Source organism: Mytilus edulis, chromosome 1 (genome assembly GCF_963676685.1).
Source record: "Mytilus edulis chromosome 1, xbMytEdul2.2, whole genome shotgun sequence".
In the NCBI taxonomy this organism is placed as follows: Eukaryota; Metazoa; Mollusca; class Bivalvia; order Mytilida; family Mytilidae; genus Mytilus; species Mytilus edulis.
In genome coordinates, this window is record NC_092344.1 from 113859633 (window position 1) to 113870727 (window position 11095).

Here is an 11095-nt window from a genome sequence, read left to right on the forward strand (position 1 = left end):
TCTGCAAACTCACTGTCATTGGGTTAAGCTGTTTCAATGAGGTTTTTTTTTTGATAATGTTCATTCTAGTTACTATAATTTACTAGCGAATCGTTTCTCGGTCTTTAATCTTTAGATGCCAGAAAAGTCGTCTGATTTGTAAATTTACCGATTTTGTTTCATTCCTGATTGTGACATTTTGATTGCGCGCGGTTTTGCATCACGCTTGACGCATGCATAGCAAGAGACGGTGACCCTATCTCTATGATATTCTATTGGTCTTTTTTACATTAATTTATAGTTTCCTAATGGATATAGAGACTCGAACTGATGTTGCTTCTGATTTAACTCCTCCACATCTTCAGTCAGACTTGTTGATTGATTGATTGATTATTTATGCTAAATAATGCTATTTTCAGCTCTTTTGTGTGTATCAAGGGGGTTCATATGATTTAAAGAAAACCACCGACTATTTCCAGGAAGACTGTCAATCCTAGTCCTAAGATCGAAGTCGAACACACTTATCATCAGCGTTGTTCAAACCTACAACATCAGTGTTGACAGGATAGTGCTGACTGTTGATAAACAACTTAGACAACTTGCCTAATGCAGCACTCGTGTCAATTTGTAATTTTGGGCCTAGTCATCTATGTAGGACAACAACTATATCACTAGCCTGTCAAGACTGAGGTTTGGATTTAGAATTAAGAACGTGACAACTTCATTCTCTTTTTTAACATCACAAATGTATTATTTGTTTTCTAAATTGCGTTTTACACTTATACTTAATTAGTTTTAATATATTTTATTGTTCAAAAATGACAAATGGATCAAACACAAGTTTTTCAATTTAGTTATGTCTTCTCCAAAGCAACAAAATATATACACATTAATTAATGAACACATCCAAGCGCCAGTGAAGTATTCGTGTGCAATACTTCTGAGTGGCAAGGAACATACTCAGCGTATAATCAAACAACATAACATAAACTAAGACAATATATATAAACTATTCTATTATATCAAATTCTTTGAATCTATCAAAAATACGTTTTAAGAAATCATTTTGCTTTCATTCATAATCAATCGTAATTCCTTAGTGAACAATTCATGCAAATCTAAACTCTAAAGATGTCAAAAATAGTTAAAAACATACTATACCTGATTGATATTTTGTACCTAAATACTTTACTGTATATTTTGTTTTTAAAATCGACATCAATCTTTATTGATTAGGATAGTTTCTTTTCCTGCCGAAAGATGGCCACTCCCGCTTCACCTTAAGTAGAAACTGACTGCCAAAAAATCGCACATGTGCCGAAAGTAGCATTAGACACCAATCAATAAATCAAATTAAATGTAATTGTTTCTTTTTAGGGTAAATATAAACATAAAAAGATGTGGTATGATTGCCACTGTTATTCTTCATCGTCTATTATTTTAGAAACTGGCTTAGGGTGTATCTTTTCCAATATAGTCCAGTCAATCTAGCATGAATTTTACCCTAACCCGAAAGAAATTGCAACAGAAGATTTTTAAGTTTTAATCTTTAGCATTATTCCCCAAATATGCACAGAAGAAAGTCCCATAAAATCTAACTTGAGGAAGACTAAAAAAATAACCATTTAAAATTGCTATGGAGATTTGCATTGAAAAGGGAGATGACTCTTGCAAAAAAGGCAGAAATATCACTTAAAATTGATACAAAATTATAACTTTACCGCTTCTATTCGTCAGAATGTATTGATTCTTGATTTTTAGTGGTCTTTAGAGTATAACAAACAACTCTAAAGGTGTTTTCATATATTTTATCAAGCTATAATCTAGATTTCGTAATTCATTAGTTGACCATTTATTGAATTTTTCAACATGTCTAGGTCATGAATCTCAAATTTAATAAAAATAATTAAGCATGTATTCTTCTTTTTGTGGTTTAAAGTTTCTTTAGATAAGTAAGTTGCTGAAAAAATATAATATACAGATATAAACAATACCAAGTTTTCACACAATTTTTTCAAAATGGTTACAAAGCTTCAAATTTGCAATTTCTTGAATGAAAAATGTATGAAAAAAATAAAACTACCCATAACATTTCGGTTTTGTACATTTCATGAGCAGAAGATTATATAATTTAGACATATACAAACTAACAACCCCATCAAAAAATCATACCTTACATAAATTTCAAGAAAAACAACCAAAAACTAAGTGAAAAAGATTCATTTTTGAAAGATTTATCTCCCCTTCCAATATTAATTTCCATAGGAAATTAAAAATGCTGATTTTGAGTTTTCCTCAAGTTAGATTTTATGGGACTTTTTTCTGTGTATATAAAGGACACAATGCTATAGATAAGAACTCAAACATTTTCTGTTGCAATGAGTTTGAGGTTAAATCTTAGTTTGACTGGACTAATATATAATACAAATAAAAAATAATAATGATATTTAATATTTGACTGTTTGAATATATACATAGTGTTGTACCGACCGTGCAAGATCTGTATATCCAGTCAAGTTCTTTAAAACCTCCCATCATCTTACAATCAATTTAGAAGCTCTCTAAAAGCTCATAATTGTACGTTTAAGTTTTCTACTGAAAATAAAAAAATAAATAACTATCAATCAATTAAGAAATGGTATTGCAATTTTTAAAAGTAATTGTTTTGGACGTTCCAATTTGTAAATTCGTGCATCATTATAAATATAACGAAATTTGATGAGACTGTCATCAAAGTGAGAGGTTTCGCGCTTTAAAACCAGGTTTAATCCACCATTTTCTACATTTGAAAATGCCTGTACCAAGTCAGGAATATGACAGTTCTTGTCCATTCGTTTTTGATGTGTTTTGTCATTTGATTTTGCCATGTGATTATTGACTTTCCAATTGGATTTCCCTCTGAGTTCAGTATTTTTGTGATTTTACTTTTGACCATACATAATTTTCAAGTATTCATTTATAAGTCAGATTACTATATTTATGTTTGTTCCTAGCCACTTTTCGATATTTTTTATGTATTTCCTTTACAGGTTTATATTTCTATAATTTATAATGTACAAGGTATTACTCTGCTATAGGTAAAACTAATTATCATAAGTTAATAGAAAAGGTAAAGGATGTAGTTTCCACCAGGTTTAGCCCACCATTTTTCTTTGGAAAATGTCTTTCTAATTTCAGAAATATAACAATTGTTTTCTCATCGTTCCTTTGATTTGATTTTGTCAGTTTGAATCGACTTCCCTATTTGAATTTCCCTTCCAGTTTTGTATATTTGTTATCCTCTTTTAATTTGTGTTATATATACTATCCTTTTCTAAATTAACACTTTATAAATCTTAAACTGAGTTCCGTGATTGTATCATAAGTAACAATTTACTACTTCTTACTTTAAAACAAATGTTCAAGCAAACAAGTGTCACTTGATGTAGAAAGGAAAAGGCAAATTAACATAATTTCAAAAAAATCATTATGTTTTACAAGTGCATACCTTTTTAGATATATTAACTGTTGATTATAGTTAAACCAGTATTAGTCATTCTACCATGCACATATATATACTTGTACGATATACCTTTTATGTGTTCTTCAAATAGACTTCTTCAATTTTAAAGGGCGAAAAAAACTAAAAATAACTCGAATCATCACTTCCTGTTTTCTTCTACACGTATTATACAACAGTACGTTTTCTTATGATCTTGTGATTAATGTACAAACATTTAAGACAAGACATAACAACTTAAAACATCACTGGATTTACCGCACTTTAAGATAACAGTTATATATATATATATATTCTTCCTGGTCTATGACGACATACCTTTTATATGTATTTTGATCGTAGTTTTCAAACCACTAGGCACGAAAATTTGGAATTCGAGTAACTATCATACATATAAAAATATGCATACATATGTATATGTGTAGAGAGAGTGACAAAAAGAGCCGTGGAAGCACACTTAACAATGGATTTATCAGAAGTTCAAGGAAAACTTTGTCCACAGAACGTTATTCTGGACAGTAATATAGTCACCGTGACAGGAGAACTGGTTCCTGCTGGAACAGAAATTTGTGTTTTACTATGCGAAAAACTGGTACTTTGTGCTGGTGATGGGGATTATTTAAATGTCAATGTTCTTGGCAGTACAAAAACTACAGACAAACATGAAAAAATATATTTAAATCCTGGAAATCAGGAATTATTTGCTGACATTCATTGCAATGGAGAAACCTATAAAACGGTAGACGAGTTGTGTCATGAATATCCTCGCTATTTTTCTTGCAAAAATGATTTTTTTGCCGTGGATAAAAAAGACTGTACTGTCAGAGTGAACAGTGGCGAGAAACTCGAATTTAAAACAATACAGTGTATAGAAACATGTTCAGGAGGAATAGCCAAAAGTGGACAAGAGACTTACACCAATGTCAGGATAACCACGAAAACATCCAACGTTGTGCTTTGTAACCGTAATGGCTGTGAAATTCAGATACCATCTGCTTGTAAACATCCCTTCCAGGGCATTGAAGATCCTAATCATTACACACCACGCGAGTTGTTAGAAAACTTTCCTCTTCCAAGGCAAGTCAAAATAATTGACGAAAGTCTTAATAGATTGGGATTACCGTATATATGTTCTAACGAACTCAATTTGCAGACAGTTACAACAAACCATTTTCTATTGTTTACATCCGGATTAAAAACCGGCCCTCCTGTGTCAGGATTTGAACTGCGACACCAAGTTAAGTGTTGTGAATTAGTAGACCCGACTGCAGTGAAACTCAGAAGACGTATAGACAACAGTCAGATTGGCGAGACGTTCTCCACAGTATTTTTGTTTGAAAAAGTACAAGGTGACCAACTGGTATTTTCTGTGATTGGTAGAAAGTGTTCCACCCCAGTATCAAGATTAAAAGCGGGACGACAGCATTATATGGGTAAATCCTATGATTTTTTATAGCCTAACCTTCTGACTATGTGCTATTGCAATACTGTTATAGATAGTGATTGATCATCCCACTTTTAAAACTTAACTGAACAAGAAACTGATTTTAGAACATACCGAAATACAAGAGGGTAAATCGAAAAATCAGTCAACGATTTGAAGGTCTGACGAAAATTTCACACGCAAGTGCTTTTAAAATTTGAGAAAAGAATGAAATTATCAATTATTTTATAGTCAGGACCGTAAACTCAGTGAATAATAATAGACAATCATAGCATTAATAATCATTATCATAAAACTTCTGCTGAACTTATTAAGGTCTTTTGAAAAAAAAACCATCATCAATTGTCATTGCAGTTCAGCTTTAAATAGGTGTTTGACAAATTAATTTGTTCTATCTTTTTGCTCGATTTTTAGAACAACTATTCAAGAACTTATTGTGTTTTTTTGGTTATAAAGTATAAACAATAACAACATTAAATATTTCTCGAGTGTAAAATAAAATGTGTTAAGAAACGAACCATATAGACGTGTTGGTCCTTTGTAAGATAATATTTTCTACTATTTTATTAGGACTTACAATGTTGGTTATTTCTATACATAATTAACATATATTACTATCCAGTTGTAACAAAAAAGTCTCTGCATTCTGTCGATGACAAAACATGTAATGAAAGTCGTTACCACATATTTATCTTTTTTGTTTTCATATTCAATCATTTGGTTTGAAATTTTGTCTGCATCATTTTAAAGGCTTGTAAATTAAAATAAGATTCATGGTTTCTTCTTCGTTAGTGTATATGTTACAGTGAATTTGTAAAATCAGTGATTTTGTAAAATCACTGGACTAATTAGTGATTTTGTAAAATCACTAACAGTTTCAGTGGTTTTGTAAAATCCCTGAAATTTTAGGGATTTTACAAAATCACTGAAAATAGAGCTAGGGATTTTGTAAAATCCCTGATTTCAATTAAGTATATCTTGCTATTAGAAATGTGTTTTTCTTATTAAGATAATAATAGACTAATGATCACTAATGATTTTGAAATATATTTGTTTAATAAACATATGAGCTAGAACTAGTGTATAATGATAATGACTAAAAGGCATGTAAACGGATATTTTGACCACTGTTAATTTACTTATTTTTGCATGGCAAGTTTTGGTGACATCTAAAGTACTGTTACATAATTTGCCTGCTTTTTAATGCATGTCTGTATCAAATCAACCTGTACTAGGAAAATTGACATCTTTGCTTATCATAGACTTAACAACAATACCTTTACTGTAGCAGCTCTAAGTTTTTTTTAGTTGGCATTCCTCTCAAAGTTTCTTGTAAAGTTCTAAAGCTTTGAATGAAACATTTGCGTACTTTTAATACCATTTTGTCCCTACCACCATGACCTATTGATATGTGAATTTTCTGAACTATGCTGTACATGTCTTCAAGACATACATAAATCTTCATCTGATGAATACCGCTTTTAACGATTTTTTCAAATCTCCAAATTGAAGAACTTCATACCTACATTAAATAAAATATTTACTTTATTTGGATTAAAAGAGTTGAGAAAGTTAAGAAACTTATTCAAAGTTATCTCACTTTGTGATAGAATACATTTATCTGATATTTGACCAAAGTAAGTAAAACTTTTTTATTTTTGCTTGGTTAGAACTTTATAAACATGCAGCAGCAAGTACAAAACAAAGTATTTTTACCTATATTTTCTGTTGTCTTATTTCATTATTATTTTGTAGGTAAATTTATACATGTAACAATACAACACGTATTTGCTTTTTGTCTATCAATTTTTATGCAAGTAATATTTGCCACTGGATCACATACCCTAACCCACTCAATCTCTTATACCTTACATATGTGTTTTTCTTCTCTAATGACAGCAATCAACTTATGTTCCTTTTTTATATTTGATTTTAAAAATTTGATATAATTGGTTTTATTTTATACAGTAATTACAGAAAAAACTATAATCAAGTCACTTTCTTACAAACAAAGTAGTGATAAGACAATGTAAGAGCTTGTTTTGTCTTGAACTCTTCTTTCTGTGGCTCATTGACAACATGTTCCAAAATTTTATCATATTTTCCCCGCTTCTATATGTTGCACTTTAATTTTCCCTCAATTATTTGAAGTAACTTTTGTGTTTGTGTTTGCTCTTGATTTAAAGACATCTGTGCCTGAGCCATCGTTCTACAGTATGTCAGTTGTATAGTGCATGGAAACTGTTCACTTGATATTAAAATAAAACCTCAAACATATTGAGAGTTACTGTAGTAGGCTTTTTTCACAGAAAGACTTAAAAAAAATAATATTGAATTTATTTTACAAATTCCCTGAATTTAATCAGTGAATCTGTAAAATAGATCTTAATTATTTCAGGGATTTTGTAAAATCACTAGTCAAAATCAGGGATTTTATAAAATCACTAATCAGTTCAGTGATTTTACAAATTCCCTGAAATTTCAGTGATTTTACAAAATCCCTGATTTCACAAATTCCCTGTAACATATATACGTATTCTAAAATGATATGTGATCAACTTATATAATTTTGTTTGCTATCCCTTTTTTGATAACCATGTTTTCAATTTCGTTAAAACATCTATTTACGCCTTTGTACTTACAAAGTAAGTCAAAATCAGGGATTTTATAAAATCACTAATCAGTTCAGTGATTTTACAAATTCCCTGAAATTTCAGTGATTTTACAAAATCCCTGATTTCACAAATTCCCTGTAACATATATACGTATTCTAAAATGATATGTGATCAACTTATATAATTTTGTTTGCTATCCCTTTTTTGATAACCATGTTTTCAATTTCGTTAAAACATCTATTTACGCCTTTGTACTTACAAAGTAAGTCAAATGGCTAGATAATACGAAGGGAAAAAATTATATGATATTTTAGAATGGACTTAAAAACGGAAACTCTTTAAGTAATCACACTTATTAAAAATATACTATAACTAGATAAGGATTTGACCTAATTTGCATTTAGTCAAATAAATTGTTATTACTTCCTGCATTATTCAAATAATACACAATCGACCATTATCTAATCTTCAACTAATTCACAATTCATTACACATGGAAATATACGTTAGACGCAATATTAAGAGTTAACCTAGTACCTAATTGATTAAAATATTTCACTAAATAAATAAAAAATTGTTACATATCTTTAAACATGTTAAATGCAGCGGGGGTTTTCTCCTTTTTTATTTATATTTCGTTTGACACAATATCTTAACAATATTGTTCGACTGTCTTTCAGGGATATGCTAATAGACAAAACACTGTCGACTTCTTTATATATTTGATCACTATACAAATCTCAAAGCTCTTTTTTATTCGAGCGTCACTGATGAGCCTTAGACAAAACGAATGATATTTATTATAAGTTTTTTTTTAAATGTTTTTAAAAATTTACATCAATTCTAATGTTTTACCTGTAAATGTAAAACTGCAGAATCTTTTACCTAACATGATTTGGGAGCATGTCGTTATCATCTAGACATGAGAAAAAATAATTAAATTCTTGACTTAATTATTTACCAAGAATACACAAATTACGTTCATCGAAATCTATAATGTTCCTAAAGACACGAATATCTAAGTTGGGATGAACAAACACCGTATGGTGAAGCCATCTTCCAAAACAGGAAATAATAATCTTTCATTGAATTTGAATGCATTTGTTTAATAAGACTATGAAAACGTTTAGTGTAGAGGATAACAAAAATGTCAACCGCATCAATAAGTGTAGAACTCTCGTCAGAGGCCGGAATGAAATGTTTTTTGATGGGTGTGTTATGTTCAACTGGGTCGAACCCACCATTTTTTCTTAAAATGTCCTGTTCCAAGTCATAAAAATAGCAGTTGTTATCTTATAGTTCGTTTCTCTGTGTGTTGCATTGTCGTTTGTTTTTTGTTCCCTTCAGTTTTTCTGTTGTTTCGTTGTTTTCCTTCCTCTTATAGTTGATGTTTTTTTCCCTCGGTTTTACTTTGGAGGCCGGATTTGTTTTATCTCATTCCAATTATGATTTTCGAATCGCGTTATACTACTGTTGCCTTTATTTATTTAGTTAAGGTAGCCAAAACATAGTAGGAACCTTTCGATGGTCAGAGGTGGTCTTAAGCTTACATGCGGTAATGCTCTGATTGTTTAATATTTGACTCTCTATGGAGAACACGGCCATAATTTCGGAAAAGTTGTGCTTTCATTTTGAAGAACTTTCATGTAGTATTAACACCCATTGGTGACTGCTTTGTTGTCGGCCAGAACAAACAGAAATCGCTTGGCAAGGACATGAAGTTTTTTCTTATTCTAGAAGTAGGTTGATAGGGACCTTTTTCCATTAATTTCTTTATTATTTTTAAAATGTGATATCCCCAATGTTCATCATCTTCATAAAGTTATTCAACCAAAATCATGAGATTTTTTTAACAGATTCCTTCTGACACAATTTTTTAGGATAAAAGAGCAGATTTATTGACCCGACAAGACTGTTTTAAATATATTGTAGATTGAGGACGGTTTTAGCTTCTCAGTCTCGAACGACTTTTGACATACTTCTTCTTTTCCATTTATCATTTGCTTTCTACATGCAATCTTTTCAGCTGTTAATCATGTAAAGATTATTTCGGATTTAATTTTGCATACCGCTATTTTACGAAACTCTTTTCGTGTAGAATTATATTCACTGGTTTATACTTCTTCTCATAAATCATTATTTCGAATTCAAAATCATTTCAACGCATCACAAGTAAAATAAAATTTGAAGTTAGATTCAACATGTGTCATTCTTTAATGTGAAATCCCAAATTATTGGAAATAAAACAAATAGGTACACTTTTTTTCAGATATGAACATATCTAAAGAAAAAACTGGAGCACATAAGATGTCATCTAGTGACTCAGGATTTGCAGATGCTGACTTAGAATCATGTACGTCGACACTTACAATTGAAAAAGGAAAAACATGCAGTAACAACCAACATTTACCAGCTAGTAATAACACACCATTAAAACAAACTAGACTCCCGCATTCCGAATGTCGTACTACCGATAGATTATCTACTCAAGAGGAGGACTTGAATCCAATCGACAAAGACAATACCACATCCGACCGCTCCTCAGGAGAATATGTCGATGTTAGATTAGACGGAGAAAAAACACCGCCATTACCAGAACGGAAATACCTTGATCATCCAACTGAACAAAAAGATGGTCATACCAAATATGATACTAATACACCGACTAAAGAGCAAGTCAAAACTGATGATGGAGCAAATAAAAAATCGGAGATAGATAATAAAGAGCCTGAAAATAAATCAGCGATTAGCCATCCAGAGAGTGATATTAGATCGATGACAATGATTGAACTTGGAAATCTACTTAAAAGTGTAAAGCTTAATAAATTTGCTGAAATGTGCTGTGAAGAACAAATTGATGGCGATTTTTTCATGGAAATGAATGATGAAATTCTGCTAGAGGAACCATTTAGTTTGAAAAAGTTCGATATATTGAAAGTGAAAAAATTACAGGGTGGATGGAAACCAAAATAAGTATAAGGATATTCCCAAGTATAACATCCCGACATTTGTTATGTGACAACAATACATAGAGGTATACATGTGTTCACTTAGAAATTATGTCAGTAAAAAAAAGATTGATAATTCAATATGTGTGTGATATCTGCATTCGTCCTAAACATGTCCTAAACATGTGTACTTCTATTTACAGAATATTTAGTTTTATTTTCTACAGTATAAAAGATACACAAATAGTTTTTCGTAGTCATATACATTTCTCATACTCTATTTGCATGCAGAATTATCTTTATTATTAAAAATGGAATTCTATAGTTAATGCTACATTTTGTAGTATTATACCCTTAATGCTACATTTTGTTTACAATTCAGATTTTTACAGGATTTAAAAGATCATTTCACCAGATGGTTAGAAAATAATTCTTTTAAACTTAAGTCTCTAACAATGTCTTCCGAAATCGTCTGTATGTAACACGTAATGGAGGAAACTGACCACATATACCTGCACGAACTAATTATCACGACGATAATAACACAGGCACTTGGGGCCTGGGTATCATGCTTTTTATTATTTGTTTTATAATAAATACAATAAATGTA

General features: G+C 30.6%; 1 protein-coding gene across 1 annotated transcript; it reads left to right on the top strand.

Moving 5' to 3' along the window:
• The first annotated feature begins 2981 nt into the window (after positions 1–2981).
• On the top strand, positions 2982–11095 carry LOC139500697 (uncharacterized). The gene is made up of 2 exons (XM_071289513.1): positions 2982–4911; positions 9807–11095. Exons 1-2 carry the CDS (start codon positions 3942–3944, stop codon positions 10508–10510), a joined length of 1674 nt encoding a protein of 557 aa, XP_071145614.1. The 5' UTR covers positions 2982–3941; the 3' UTR covers positions 10511–11095.

Coding starts and splice junctions, on each gene's coding strand:
- LOC139500697 (XM_071289513.1), top strand. CDS start 3,942: ATGGATTTATCAGAAGTTCAAGGAAAACTTTGTCCACAGAACGTTATT. Junction 4,912..9,806: donor GGGACGACAGCATTATATGG/GTAAATCCTATG, acceptor ACTTTTTTTCAG/ATATGAACATATCTAAAGAA.